This window comes from Gorilla gorilla, chromosome 17 (assembly GCF_029281585.2).
Source record: "Gorilla gorilla gorilla isolate KB3781 chromosome 17, NHGRI_mGorGor1-v2.1_pri, whole genome shotgun sequence".
NCBI lineage: Eukaryota > Metazoa > Chordata > Mammalia > Primates > Hominidae > Gorilla > Gorilla gorilla.
In genome coordinates this window covers 43,403,459-43,419,439 of record NC_073241.2, presented here as the reverse complement: position 1 = coordinate 43,419,439, position 15,981 = coordinate 43,403,459, and the positions used below count along the sequence as shown (strand labels likewise).

Below are 15,981 nucleotides of genomic sequence, written 5' to 3'. Positions count from 1 at the left end.
TGCCTGGCATTTAGTAGGTGCTCAGTATGGGTTGATAAATTGCTAAATGCAATGACGAGTGCATAGGTAATCATAGCTATGGTTATCTCCACAAATCTGTATGAATGTACACATATTATACATAACAAGTGATTTATTGCACAATTAAATTTGGGAAACATAAATAAAATAAAATGCACTTTCATTTTTTTCAATAGCCAGATGATTTTTTGTATCCCAACTCATCTTTTGGATGTGACTCTGGATAAAGAGGAGGTATTATCAATTCCCTGTAGAAACGGTCAACTGGTAAGTTAAGGCAAGGGAAACTGAGTGTAAGGAGGTTAGAAAAAATAATTATTTCAAGACAGTTAGAAAAACTAATGAAAAAAATGCCCACTTATATGGAAACAATGAAGAAAAAAGGAGACTCTTAAACTCAGGAATAAATAAATAGTTAAATTCACAAATAACTATATGCCCTACCTTTAATAACAAAAGTAACAACACCCACGGCAATAGCTGCAGCCAGAAGTCAAAGTGTGGGGGAAGATGTCAGATCAATTTTGTTCTCTTGGATGAGCTCATAATGGAAAATCTTGAGCTACCCTCCATGTATCCTTTAGTATTAATTTAATTCCCACCATAAGAAATATTTTGACATTTCAGTTATTTTCTTTTCATTTTGAGACTGGGTCTTGCTGTCACCCAGGCTGCAGTGCAGTTGCACAGTCGTAGCTCGCTGTAACCTGGAACTCCTGGGCTCAAGCAATCCTCCCACCTCAGCCACCCTAGTAGCTGGGACTACAACTGCACATTGCCATGCCCAGCTAATTTTTAAATTTTTTATAGAGGTGAGATCTCATTATGTTGCCCAGGCTGGTCTCAGACTCCTAGCCTCTTCCCTCCTAAAGTGCTGGGATTACAGACATGAGCCACCATGCCCAGATCAGTTATTTTATAAAGGTAAATATCTTTCTTTGTTGGAATTAGAATTGCATTTTTTTCTTCAGCTTTTAAGTTCTGGGGTACATGTGCAGGATGTGCAGGTTTGTTACATAGGTAAACATGTGCCATGGTGGTTTGCTGCACAGATCAACCCATCACATTGGTATTAAGCTCTGCATCCATTAGCTGTTCTTACTGATGCTCTCCCTCCCCCGACCCTGGACAGGCCCCACTGTGTGCTGTTTCCCATCATATGTCCATAATGTGTTCTCATCATTCAGCTCCCACTTATAAGTGAGAACATGCAGTGTTTGGTTTTCTGTTCCTGTGTTAGTTTGCTGAGGATAATGGCTTCCAGCTTCATCCATGTCCCTGCAAAGGACATGACCTCATTCCTTTTTATGGCTGCATAGTATTCCATGGTATATATGTACCACTCTAAATGTAAATATCATGGGAAGCAGCACTATGTCATCTTAAATGTGTAGTGATAAGTGGGAAAAAGTACACTATCTAGCACAGGAAGTGAACACGTTACATCAGAGCCCATCTTGTCCATTTTAGTACAGAGTTTCAAAGAATGCTAATCTGAGTTCATGACTGCCAATGAATCTGTCTCAGTAGAAGGCTTTATTTCTATGAGATGAATCCCATGCATGATCTATACCACGTGTCATGAAGCTTGGGTCCACCTTTTGAAATGGTGCATCGTGAATAGGAGCGATAGAAGGACGGGGGTTTGCTGACACCTGCCTCCACCTGGATTCATGGTGGCAGACCATTTACAGTGAGAGACTTTCCTCTGTTATACTTCAGTATGTTTCCTTCTCTTTAACTTTAGTTTTTTTCCTTCCTGTTAAGGGAAGAAGGATTCTTTGCTGTTCCAAGAATAATTCCTTTTCCCACCCTTGATGTGATGAAGATGGCGATGATGATGATGATGGTGTTTTGTTTCTGTACAGTTTCTTTTTATGTTACATAGATTTCATGTGGGGCACTCTATCTGGAAGCAGGTTCTTGGTCTCTCCTAAGAGTCTGCTGAGTGGTTTGGATGTGGCCAGTTTGTGTTCTGGCCGCTCTTCTGTTGCCTGAAGGTAGACTGAGGTCTGGACGTGGAGTGTAGTCAGCGGGTGCTGTGAGCAATCCTGTTTTGCAGATTTTGTCTCTATTTTTTTTTCTAATTCAATCATTTTTCTAATTTTATTATATTTTTCCGAAGTGTGCTAACACCTTCCAGTCATACCTTCCTTCCCACCAGGACACTTGGCCCGAGGTGTTTGCTCCTCTCTGCTGTCCCCATTCCCCTTGCTGCAGCCAGTGTCTCACCCCTCGGCAGAGGAGGGCAAGTCAGAGCAGACACTGAAGCCTTTCCAAAAAATGGGTTTCTGTGAGCCTTGTGTCCCACCTGGCTCTGCCTTCTATTTTGGTTGTCTTCTCTTTACCCCGTTGGTGAGGGAAAGCTTTCCACCCTTGGATTATGAGAGTGGCTGAACACACAGCACTGGTCACATGAAATCAACAGCAGTTTATTAGTCATGTTTCCTCACAGCTTGGGAGAGGAGGACACCGCATGCCACACAGGGCCACATGTAGGCTGCTCTTGGGAACAGGGTGAGCAAGTGGGGTCTGCAGGCTTTGTAGCATCAAGGGGGTAGGCTGTTCCCTGGCTCCCACAGGAGGAGGTGATTGGCTTTTGAGTAATTCCATAGGCTGGCAGGGAACTGAAATACTACTCAGAGATACACAAGAACTGTCCTCTGGATAAGGAGGGTTGTTTGGCTGGGGGACCTTCTCTGCAGGAGTATGGCAGGGAGAACCTGCTATTACCACCTGATTTCACCAGACTTCCAGGCAGCTTATCTTATGGAGCCCTAATTTCAATCTCACACCATACGCACACCCCCACCCCTAACAAGGGACTCTCATTGTTCTGGGCTTATTTTATTTATTTTCTCTTGTACCTTTTTATCCTTATGTTCCATCTTTTGCCTTCTTCCAAACTAGAGGAAAAATATATGGTGAGTTTTCACAGAACTTCTTCTCTCTCAGTATATTAGAGAGGGACTTCTATTTTAGAATGGTATGTTGCATCCTCTGTGAGTAGATTTTTAAATTGGACTGCAGATGTTGCATCAGGCAAGCAGAGGCCAATAAGGCCTCAAAAATATGTTTCTTACCTTTTTCGAATCTAACCATATGAAGCAGAAGATAACAATGTAGATAATCATGAAAGGATGAGAGAGAGAGAGAGAGTGGGTGTGTGTGTGTGTGTGTGTGTGTGTGCGTAGGTTAGACAAGTGGTAATCTTCAAACACTTATATATGGTATTGTAAAATATATTAGCTTAAATATCAAAAATACATAATCTGGTTTGCCCGTGGGTGAGGGATTCCCGAGACCATGCCCAGGTTCAGTGGTTTAGAAGGACTCACAGGATGCAGCAAATAGTCCTACCCATGGCTGGAATTGTTACTGCAAAGGGATACAGAGCAAAATCTGCAAAGGGAAGGGTGCATGGAGCGAAGTCCAGGGAATCTATGCAAGCTTCCGAGAGTCCTCTCTCTGGGAGGTAACATAGGACAAGATTAATTCCTCCAGCAACAAACTGTTTCTACCAGGAAAGTTCATTTAAGCCAAGGAGCCCCAGGTTTTTATTGGGGGTTGATCATGTAGGCACCCTCTACCTAGTATGCAACAAAATTCCAGACTCCCAGAAGGAACGCAGGTATTCAGTATAAGTCATATTGTTTGCACAAACAGTTTAGGATCCATGAGCCAGTCATAACATTGAGGAAATAGTGGGAACCTCCTGAAACTCAGATTCTCAGTTGCCAGCCCAGGGGCCTGCCTTGCAAAACAGGCCTTCCTGGGGAGAGTATGTCAGCCCTGCTATGGTACTCTTTTCTGCAGAGCTCTCAATATAATATATTTCTAGGTGTATGGGGAGTAAAACTTCCTTCATTTTGCCTTTATCTTCTCTTCTTCCCTTAAAAAGTGATGATCAGGGTCAGGTTTATAGGGTAATCACCATGAAACAATTGTAGGTATTTAGTGAACACTCACTAAGTGCCTAGCACTCTAGACAACAGCAGTAAAATAAGGAGACATGGCCCCTGCGTACAGGATTTTTATATATTAGCTTAAAAGTGAATTTAAAATGCAAACAAAAGCAATGGTGATGGTTAGAAGGTGAAACATGGTAATTCACAGTTATCAGGTAAGGTAACAGTTGGCCTTTGAATGGAATGTTTATGAAATGATTTTACATCGGCCAAAGGGGAACATTAACCCATCCTGCGTTTGTCTCCCCTTGGCTGCCACCCACCCAAACCAGCTAAGCTATGCAAACCCATTGGCTGTCACTTTGGGGTAAGTAAAGCAGTTCTGTCTTGAGCTCCATGTGAAAGAGTGAATAATCGAAGTACCAGAAGGATCTCAGGCATCCTCAGGACATGCAAACAGAAGCATGATTACAGCAAGTCTCCTCTGTCCCTTCTCTTTCCCAGTCTCCCCATGGGCAAAATATTCTCTCACTTGGCTTTCACTATGCCTTTCATTTCAAATAATTGAAGGTCATACCACCTTTTAAAGGCTAATCAGGGCCAGGTGTGGCAGCTTACACCTGTAATCCTAGCACTTTTGGAGGCCAAGGCAGGAGGATCTCTTGAGCCCAGGAGTTTGAAACCAGCCTGGGCGAAAAAGCGAGAACCTGTCTCTAGGAAAAAAAAAAAAATTAAAAAATTAGCCAGATGCAATGGCATGTTCCTGTAGTCCCAGCTATTTGGGAGGCTGACGCGGGAGGATCCCTTGAGCCCAGGTGTTCGAGGTTGCAGTGAGCTATGATCTCACTGTTAAACTCCAGACTGGGTGACAACACCTTGTCTCAAAAAAAAAAAAAAAAAAAAAAAAAAAGTTAACCGGGCTAAGCGTGGTGCCAAACACATGAAGAAACTTCTCACTGAGATAGAAGAGAACATTGAAGTTATTCTAGCCATACCTGTGAGCTGCTGGGCAGTTTATGGAATGAGGTGGCAGGCACTGTCCTGTCCTGCAGAAGGATGATGAAGGAGAGTGTAATGAAATGACTACGTAGAACAGTAAAAATACCAACTTACATAATCACATATATTACAGAATGTTACATCTTCTTAGCAGATTGTGCCTTTTACTCTTTGAGCAAATCTGGCAAGAAATGTCTCTGGATACTAAATTTTTATAATCCAAAAAACTTAAATCCTAAATTGGTGAGTATCAAGATGCTAGGCCCTAAATCGGTTTCCTACAGTAATGTATAGCTATTGGCCCATCTGCTTTTTCATACTGTGTTATTGTTGAGAAGTCTGATGCCTCCCTAAAACTTATTCCTTTATTTATATCCTGCTTTCATTTTTATATTTCTGGAAACCTTGTAGGTGTATTTTTATTGTTGGAGAACTGAATATCATTAGGATATGAAATCTTTTTTTTTCCATCATCATCAGCACTCACTTTTTGTTTCTGATAACTCTTGCTTTCCTTTGAATTCTGAACATTCTCTTCCAAGTATTTCTGTAATTATTTCTTTCTCTCCACTTTTTCTATTCTTCCTTTCACTGCTTGGATTAAACTCACATATCTTAAATTGTCACTTATTTTCCATATATTTTTTCTATTTGTATGCTAGTAGATTTTGCCTGCATTATTCTTGTAGAGACTTAATTTTAATGTTTATCATGCATAATTATAACTTGGCCCCTGTTGCATTTATAATTCAACAATCATACTGTTAATTCACAAGAATGCCTCTTTTTTCACTGATTTCCCCTTTATTGTTATACTTAGTTCCTGACTTCTTGTTACAACTGCCTCTGAAATCTTTCTAAAATTATTAAATAATTATAAATGTTCTTCTCTTTCCTCAATTATCTGCTTTTTGTAGAATGTTTATCACTGTACTTCTTTTTCATGATGTTGGTTTTCTCTTGATACTGGTTTACAAACCATTGCAAAATACAATCACGAAGTCTGGCTTTAAAATAGCATGGTTTTGTCAGTTAGATCAGACTTAGACAATTAGAGGTTTACTTTTCTTACAAAACAGGAAGCTTAAGGAGGAAGGCCAAGGCTGGTATGGCTGCCCTGGCAGTGATCTATCAATTTTTTCTTCTTTCCATTCTGCCACCCTTAGTGTATGGGCCAATTGTTAATACCTACAGGATGTCTGGACATCACATGCACCATGTCCATGCTTCTGAAAGACACTGACTTCATCCACTTTCACAAGAAAACATTGGCTTTCCCAGACACTCCACCAAGTAGAATTACATTCATATCTTGCTGTATGGAACCATCACATGATCACACTCAGTCTTTTTAGTTAGAACATACCATCTTGGAGCAAAATCATGATATTCATAAGTTAGGAAAGAAAAGAAAGTGGGTTTTGGCAGGAAGCTAGCAGTTTGCTTCTGAGATGAATTCTGTTACAGTACATGGCATTTATGAGGATCAATATAATTATGAATGAATTGGTAAGTGCTGTTATCAATGCCCAGGTAGTCATTAATTGTATATATCTCCAGGCAGCTGTACATATATATAAAAACTCTAGTGTAATGCATGTGTGAATACGCAGTCATATTTGGAAAGATATGCCTAGATAAACGTGGCTTTCATTTCTTCTGTTAGCCTCGTGATACCTGTGGCAACCACACTAATCAGCTGGATGGCACCAAGGAAGAAAGAGAGCTTCCAAGAGTTATCAAGACAAGTGGTTCCATGGTAAGTTATAGTTGGGGGGGGATGGTGGTAGGCATGAAATAAGCCATTTCTTCAAGATGGTTGAGCAAAACTTGAAAAAAGTGCAACATAATTAAGATGGCTGGACAACCACAGATTTCAACATACTTATCTACCTTAGGTAATTTTTAAGGAAAATATTCAGCAGTAAATGAGCTCAAGTTGAGTAGTTAAGCTCGTGAAAATGTGCTCAGCATTATTAATGATTATGGAAATGCGAAGAAAGCCACAATAAGATATTTCTAGATACCCTATAGAATGGCTAAACTTAAAAAGACTGATACCAAGCAGTGCCAAAGATTCAGAGCAATTAGAACTTTCATATATTGTTGTTAAGAATGTAAAATGTTTTATCCACTTGGCAGCATCTTAAAATATTAAGGATATACCTACTATAAGACCCAACCATTCTACTCATAAGTAATATATATACACACAAACACTTATCCACAATGTTTATAGCAGCTTTATTTGTAATAGCCCCCAAACTGAAAATATCCAGATGGCCATTTGCAGGTAAATGGATAAAAAAATAGTGGTATATCCACAAAATGGAATATTACTCAGCAATAAAAAGCAACAAACTGTTGATATGCACAACACAGATGGATCTCAAAATAATTATACTGTGTGAAAGAAGCCAGAGCCAAAAATATTTGATTCACACAAAATGATAGAAAATGTAAACTAACCTATAGTGGGGGAAAGATAATCATTGATTGGCTCCTGGGGACAGGAGGGAGGGTGAGGAGGGGAGAGAACAAGAGATTCAAAGGAGGCATGAGTCCATTTTGGGGGGTGCTTGTTTTGTTCATTATCTTGACTGTGGTGATGGTTTCATAGGTCTATATAGTTGTCAGAACTCATCAAATTGTATGTTACTTATACTTTAGTACAGTTAATTGCATATATGGTATATCTCAATAATCCTGTTTTTGAAAGTCCATTGAATGTCTTATAATCTCATTAATAGACAACATATTTATTTTTCACTAAGCTACTTACAATAAACAGTCTATTTGTGTGTTACATATGAATGACCTTTGACTCTAATCACACACACCACTAAACCCAAGGACTTACAAAATGTTTACAGTCCAATCTACAGTAATCAGAAACCTACCTTACAAATCAATTCCTATATAGATAAAAGAAGACATCTTCCTTATGTGCAGTCAACATAAATGAAATAATCTGTCAAGGTGCTGGTTTATTGAAAATGTAAAATAATCCTTCTAGTTTATTTCCAGTGTCTTAAATGATAACCAAATAGCTATACTTGCTATTGATTCATAATTTACTGTAAAATACAATCATACCATTTGTTAAAAATTATCAGTTATATCTGTTTGCTTCATATAAAAGAAAATCTAAGGAACTTAATTTTAAGCAAGTAGGGTTTTTTTTTTAAATCACAAAACTAAGAAATTAATGGGGAGTTAACCAAGGCTTGTACAACTGCAAAACAATGTAGTAATAGCCTTAGCATGGACTAAAACTTTTTCCTTTCGTGTTGCTGCCTTAGCACGTGGACCTAATCCTTATTCTTACAGGATGGTTAGGAGGCTCTGATACCTTCTTGATACCCGTTAGTGTCACTAAACCAAACTGGGTCGGTTTGCCCATGCAAAATGGAAAGAACACTGAAGCACCAAGTTTTGCAGCAAGAAAGGTTTATTTCAACTCAAATGGCAAGGAGACAGGAGGAAATGCTCAAATCTGTCTCACTGAGCTGGGGCTTGGAGCAAGTTTTATAGTCAGAGGGTAATGAGGTGTGATCGGATTGGATCTTGCAATAAGGTGATGCCAGGAGGCCTACTCTGACTGGATCCTGCCATGGGGTGATGCCAGGGCTCAATCTGATTAGATCCTAGATCCTGCCATATGGTGTCTGCCTCTTACTTCAGTCCCTGTTCCTCATTCTGAGCACTTAGGTTCCACCCATGGTTGCATGCCTGGTTCATCTGGCATGCTCAGGTTGTGTGACCTTCAACCTGGGGGTCCATGGTGTAAACCAAAAATAAAATTCTAAGGCCTTCAACTATCTGAATGGACCCCTTCTCTTCACCAAGGGTATTCCAGAGCTATCTGAAAATCTCATTCAGGCCACGATGGAAGAGGGGGTTGGACATGCCTCATTATACCCTCTAGCATTAACATCAACACAGACCTTAAGTCTGATAAACATTTATGGTCTATTCTCTCTAAAGCCTGCTACTTGGAGGCTTCATCTGCATGATAGAACCTAGGTCTCCATAACCCCTATCATAACTCAGACATTCCTTTCTACTAATAATAACTCAACCAATTGCCAATTTTTCTTTTTTTTTGAGACAGAGTTTCACTCTTGTTGTCCAAGCTGGAGTGCAATGACACGATCTCGGCTAACTGCAATCTCCGCCTCCTGAGTTCAAGTGATTCTCCTGCCTCAGCCTCCCAAGTAGCTGGGATTACAGGCATGCACCACCATACCCAGCTAATTTTTTTGAATTTTCAGTAGAGACAGGGTTTCACCATGTTGGTCAGGCTGGGCTCAAACTCCTGACCTTAGGTGATCCGCCCTCCTCGGCCTCCCAAAGTCCTGGGATTACAGGCATGAGCCACTGTGCCCAGCCCATTCAGAAAATTTTTAAATCTACCCATGACCTTCAAGTTGTTCCACCTTTCCAGATCGAACCAATGTAAATCTTACATGTACTGATTGATGTATTATGTCTCCCTAAAATGTATAAAAGTAGGCTGTACTCTGACCACCGTGGGCACATGTTGTCAGGACACCCTGAGACAGTGTCATGGGCACGTCCCTAACCTTGGCAAAATAAACTTTCTAAATTGACTGAGACCTTTCTCAGTTATTTTGGGTTCACAATGGCAACTAAAAAGCAGCTCACCACTTAGTTACATGAAAGGTGAACCAGGTTGGTCTCAGGGGGGTTATATTAGGAACATATGACAACTGACTGTCCATTTTTAACAGGAAACCTTCACTCTCCTGGAAAACTTATACAGTAGAATTTCTCTCTCTCTTTTTTTTTTTTTTTTTTTTTTGACAAACTGTTACACCCTTAGCGTGACCGTATGTTTTTTCTATTCTTATTTTAGTTGCCTGGACCTCATTCCTTTATAAATAAACTTCTCTAGGTTTTTGTGTTTGTTCTCTCTGCAACTTTTTAAATTTTATAAGTTTTGAATTTATTTTGAACTTATTGCTGGAATTCTTAACTTTCACAAAGATCTTCTTTTTATCTTTTTCATCCTGGTCAGCACATAGTGGGTCTTTTCTGTCTAAGAATAATTTTCTTTCTTCAATTGCTGGATGTTTTCTTCTATTATGTCTTAAATTCTTTTTCTCCCCATTCCCACCTTTCAAGAGCACATATTGGATGCTTTGCTTCAATTGAATAACTCCTAAATTTTATTGAAGGCAGGCCTCTCTGGAGCTGCCTCTGTGAAGATGCCAGCTAAGCAAGGGAGGTGCAGCCAGGGTTGTGCCTTCCATGGGGCCAGCAGGAGCCAGGAACAGGTGGGAGCCCTGCCCCCTGCTGAGTTGGCAGGGTGGGAGTCCTGTTCTCCCAGGCACAGCTGCAGCCGCCCACCTGCAGCTGCCCACCTGCAGCTCGGGACCCGGGCATCTCTGTACTCTTGGTGGCCTGGGAAACCCCTCCTCCCATAGGCTTGGAAGTGCCTGCTCATGCTCCCTGGCATCTCCCCGCTCCTGGCTCCCACTCCAGTGTGGAGCAAAGTTGTGGCCCAGCCCGGGCGCTGTTGCAACCCCCCAGGGTGTGCACATGCTCAGGGCGGTGCTTACATTCCAGCCCCCTGCCCCCTTGGCCCCCCTCAGAACTTTGGGCACCAACCAGCATGGGAGGGAGGCCGAGGTGGGTGCTGAGGGCAGCTCGGCACAGGCCTGCAGGTGCCCTCAGCAGGAACAGCCTGGGCACTGTGGATGGCATGTTGAAGGTGGGAGGCAGACAGGTTGCTGGGCAGAAAGGGGCAGGTACCTGGTGAAACCCCACCTTCAAGCCAGGAACAGCCTGAAGCCTGGAGGATGGGCTGCCAGTTCTGGGTGAAGTCCGCTGACCAGAGTGAGGACTCCATTGATGACCATTCAGCCAATTGGATGGTGCTTTTTCCAGGCCCACCCATGGCTGCTCATGGACCAATCAGCATGCACTTCCTCCCTTCTGAGCCCATAAAAACCCCTGGACTCAGCCAGTCACACAGACGTCAGGGACTACCAATTGTGGGAAAGGGCTACCCATTTCAGGTCTCTTCAGGATGACCTGTTTGCCGAAAGGAGCTACCCACCAGGGGTCTCCTAAGAGCTGTTCTGTCACTCAGTGAAGCTCCTCTCTATCTTGCTCACCCTCCCGTTGTCCGTGTACCTCATTTTTCCTGGACCTGGGACTGGAACTTTGGACCCGCCAAATGGTGGGACTGAAAGAGCTGTAACATAAACAGGGCTGAAACATGCTTCCCACTTGCCACATTGTGGGCAACTAGAAGGAGAGAAGAGCTGTGTCCCTTTGGGGAGCCTAGACCTAGGGGCTCTCTGAGCCAGGGCTGTGACACCCTCTTTGGAACTCTGCAGTTCCGGGGATCTCCAGGCTTCTAGGCACCACCGCATTCCCTGGTGCCCACAGTGGAAGCCACGTGTGGTACACCTGGTCCAGCCGTAGCCTTGTACAGAGCCAGTGCCTGTACTGGCACTTGGAGCTGCCTGCCTCACTGCAGCTGACGTGCCTGGCTCTGTGCTGTGGCTGGACCCTGCGCTTGCTCACACACCCCTTGCCATTCCGCACCTAGCTTGCCCTTGGCAGGCGTGGGATCTGGGCCAGTAGCACAAGCCGAGTGCAGCCTGCTGGGCCAAGTGGGCAGAATGAACCCAGTAGGCCCGAGCAAAACTCAGACAAAGGCACCACCTGTCAAAGAGGCTTCCGGCTAGAAAAGCGACACCCTAAGGATTCTGTGAAATTAGCTCATATTAGTCTGTTTGCTCTGTTTTCTAGTTTTCTTCAACTTTATGCTCCAGATTTGAACATTTTTTCTTGGTCATTATTGTATTTTTATTTAGCTTGTCTCACTCTTTTTATAATTTTTGGCAAACAAATTATTTCCCAAAGCAGTTTTTAAATCTCTAATATACCCATTATTGTAGCAATATAATCTCAATTCAAAGCAGCAATGGCCCTTTTCAGTTTCTCAGAAGGTAAGAATTACATTTTTTTAGGGAATCAAATAATTTTTATGTTTTCTGAAATTGAAGTATAACTTACAAACTGTAAGTGCCTACATTTTAGATGTATAATTCAATAATTTGGGTTGTGTTTTTGTTTTTTTGTGTTTTAGAGACAGGGTCTCACTCTGTTGTCCAGCCTGGAGAGCACTGGCACAATCATAGCTCACTGCAGCCTCAAACTCCTGGGCTCCAATGATCCTCCCTCCTCAGCCTCTCAAGTAGCTGGGACTACAGGTGTGCATCACCACACCCAGCTTCAGTTAATTTTAACAAACGTTATCACCCATGTAATTACAGTTAATCAAAATATAGAACATCTCCATCACCCAGAAATTTCTCCTGGGCCCTGTCAGTCAGCAGGCCCCCCATCCTGGAGAAGCAAGCCCAGCTGTGATTTCTAACACCTTAGCTTGGTTTCCCATTTCATAGAAGTCTAATTATAGTATGTTCTTTTATGTCTGGCTTCTTTAATGTATAATAATTTTGAGATTCATCCATTTGTTGTTTTAAAAATTTAGTCCATTACTAAATAATATTCCATTGTATAAATATACCACTATTGATGTTCACCTGATGATGGACATTTGGATTGTTTACAGTTTGGAGTTATTACAAATAATGCTGCCCAGAACATTTATGAGTACAAATGTAGAATAAAGTATATACATTCTCATTTCCCTTAGGTAAAGATGCTACATAATTCAGATTGTCAGCAAACACAGCCACATCTCCCCATCACCCATAGCTGTTAAACTTAGTAAGAAATAATTTAATAGGTAAATCTAAAATAACTAAATTCTATCATTAAAAAAGATCTACAGGCAGAAACAACAACAAAAAATCATTTTCTGTTGCATATCCTGTGTGGAGGATGTTGTCAACAAAAGCTGGGTCTTCATGGGTTCACACAGAAAAAATAACAGATTCCTGTATAAATATTTTTTTCAGTATCAACATAGATATAAACATTTAGTTTTTTCCAGTGATTTTGGAAATGTAAACATCGTGTGTGGAGAACACGTTAGCTTTTGGAATGTGTGGCAATCTGTGATGCGCACAGTGAAGTGAGTACCATGTGGTCAGGGAACTGCACGCCTCCCGCTGGGTGGCAGCGAGTGTTTTCAGGTTTTAGGTTGTGCCTCCAGTGGAGGGAGAGCTTCTGACCATGACTATCAATCTGAGGTGTTTCATCTTGTCCTCCTCCCCAGCCCCTCCCCCAGTCCCATCTATCAGAATCTTTTACAGCAGGAGGATGATAGGATTCACCCTACGCCTTCACCTAAGGACACAGTGTGTGAAAGGTGTTCTGCAAGGCAGAAGCTGTCGGTACATTGCAGATAGAAGGAATTACAGCTCACTGGGCCTCTAAAGTTTTCTGCAGAGGCATAGAGCTGGACTTTATTGATTTTTCCGATTGTATAGGAAATTATTGTATGTTTCCTTTGCAGTTGAGTAGATCTGTTTTCCAGAAAGGCCAAAATTGCTGATTGTGTGTTTGTGTGAGTCGGGGGTGCTTAATAATGTGTGTAAAGGGGATAGGTTGGTTAGCATGCAGGCTCCTCAAATGCAAAACCAAACTAATGAGGGAGATAAAAGCTGATTTCATTTCTTGTTCTCCCCTCCATGTCTTTTGTTGTGGCATCTGGAGTTCCTTCTCTCTTAGACTTCTGTACTCAAACTAGGAATTCATTCATCCCCAAGGCAACAATTTCATTTAATTTAGATCGCATTTTTTTGGTGTTTTTTTGTTGGGTTATATTTAGTTGCTGTCTACATATTTACGGCAAGAGAGGTCTGCCTGGCTCCTATTTTTCTAAACATGTCTTAATTATTTGTCTGCGGCCCTTTCTTACTCTTTGTTCATTCTACATTATTTGTTTTTCTCTTCCCTTCGTAGAAATTTTATTTTATGTTACATTTAGGAAGAGATTTTTATCTTATCAAACCAATCCCATTTGCTTTACACCTACAAATTTCTCATTTGGCCTGCTATGGAATTCTTCGCTGGTTTCCAGTGCTATTCAAAACCTTTTCTTCTAAGAAATATATATTTTTCTGCCATTTGTAGTTATTTGGGTGGCAGGGGAGGTAGATTGTCAGTTCACCATCTTGACTTAAATTTCTTTCTTTTTTTTTTGAGACAGAGTTTTGCTCTTGTCGCCCAGTTTGGAGCGCAATGGCACAATCTTGGCTCACTGCAACCTCTGCCTCCCAGATTCAAGCAATTCTCCTGCCTCAGCTTCCCAACAGGCATGCACCACCACACCCGGCTAATTTTTGTATTTTCAGTAGAGATGGGGTTTCCCCATGTTGGCCAGGCTGGTCTGGAACTCCTGACCTCAGGTGATCCTCCTGCCTCAGCCTCCCAAAGTGCTGGGATTACAGGCATGAGCCACCATGCCCAGCTGACTTAAATTTCTTGTACTAGTTCTTGTTTCTTATTTGTTTCTCTAAAAAAAAAAAAAAAAAGATCTTTGTTCATTTTGTAAAATAATGTATAATATCTCTAGAAAATTGAGAAAATATAGTCGAGCAAAATACATTCAATCAAATGCATTAAATTTTGCAATAAGTTTCCTTGCTAAAGAAAATAATATTCACATCTTAATTTCAGTGGCACCATACTACACTGCAACAAAAATCTCTTAGTTCCAGCTTTATTAAAACGACAACAACAACAACAACAAACAAAATTTGGTACTATTGCTACTAAATTCTATTCACTACAAAAAACAGTCATAGAATCTGCTAAAAAAAAATTATGAGATTAGTCCAGATAAGTTTGTGTTTGGATACATGTAATCAAAAAGTTGGAGTTGTTTTGCTTCACGTGGAGACCCTTCAGATGGGTGGCCCATGTCTGATAGGCCAGCCGCATGGACACAGCCAGGCTTGCTCTTCTGTCCCTGACTTCTTCTTGGTGCCCATTGTCCTCATTTGTATAACATGCCTGGCAGCTCCAGGCTGTCGTCTGTGGTCCTGTCATGAGCATGTATCGAATGAACCTATATTTTTTCTTAATAAATACACTTGGTAAAGTTTCACTTACACCTTGTCGGCCACGTGACCCCTCTTAACTGCAAATGAGCCTGGAAATCAGGTTTTTTGATTTACCCCAATTCCCTGGAACAAAACCAAGATACTGTTAAGGCAAATGGAGTTTGTGGCAGGCACATCAGTGTCTGCCACAGAGGCCAGTGTCCTTAGAGGGCTGGGCACCTACGTGGCACATAATACTGCTGCACTACCAGTTGGATGCAATTGTCCATGCACAGGCAGTCATAATTGCATGTATTGCCACACATATCTCAGTATGAACACAGAGCAGAATACACAAACACATTAGAAAGTATTTGCCTGAATAAGAATGGTACTTTTATTTCTCCATTTAGCCAGATGATGCTTCTCTCAACAGTACTACCCTGTCTGACGCATCCCAGGATAAAGAAGGGAGTTTTGCAGTTCCCAGGAGTGACTCTGTGGTAAGACATCCATGTCAGCACAGTTACATGTCAAGGTACAGTTGCAAGTCAAAGCAACTAATGTAGGAAGGTAAGAAGAAGCAATTCTTTAAAACATTAAAAAATACTTGAACTAAGATTGCAAGGAAACCACAGCTGCTGGTAGAACTACTAACTTTGTAAAAATTAGGAAGAAAGAGGCTCAGAATAAATGAGGACTCCATGGATTCATGTCACTGCAGCCAGAAATCAAAGGATGTTTTTTATGTGTATCAATTTGGAGGAATTTGTTAACTTTGGTGTTCTCAGCTGAGCACACTCAGAAAAATCCCAGAGGTTTGATGACGTGGCTTAACTACCATCTTAACCCAGAAGTTCCTTTTACCCACAGGATAAATTCAAAACCTTCATCTTGATATTGAAGGCTCTCCACTATGCCTTAGTTCTCAGGACTCACTCATGCAAACTCTTTACCTTCAGATGAATTCATTCACTTGGTCTTAAGTAACAGAACTTGTACTTTTGTTTTGTCAAAAATTTTTGTCATTCCCCCTCCCGTCACCCCCACTGCGAATC

At 41.4% G+C, this 15,981-nt stretch overlaps 1 protein-coding gene across 10 annotated transcripts in view; it reads left to right on the top strand.

Moving 5' to 3' along the window:
* The window catches only part of ARHGAP28 (Rho GTPase activating protein 28), a 230,260-nt gene that overhangs the window by 159,167 nt on the left and 55,112 nt on the right, over positions 1–15,981 (top strand). For 8 of the 10 annotated variants that reach the window (XM_055368447.2, XM_055368448.1, XM_019014246.4 and 5 more), the window contains 2 exons: positions 6,595–6,687; positions 15,337–15,426. In XM_055368447.2, the coding sequence (XP_055224422.1) occupies positions 6,595–6,687; positions 15,337–15,426 (183 nt within the window). The remainder of the gene's footprint in view (positions 1–6,594; positions 6,688–15,336; positions 15,427–15,981) is intronic. The other 2 variants (XM_055368444.2, XM_019014248.4) reach the window with 1 other exon arrangement.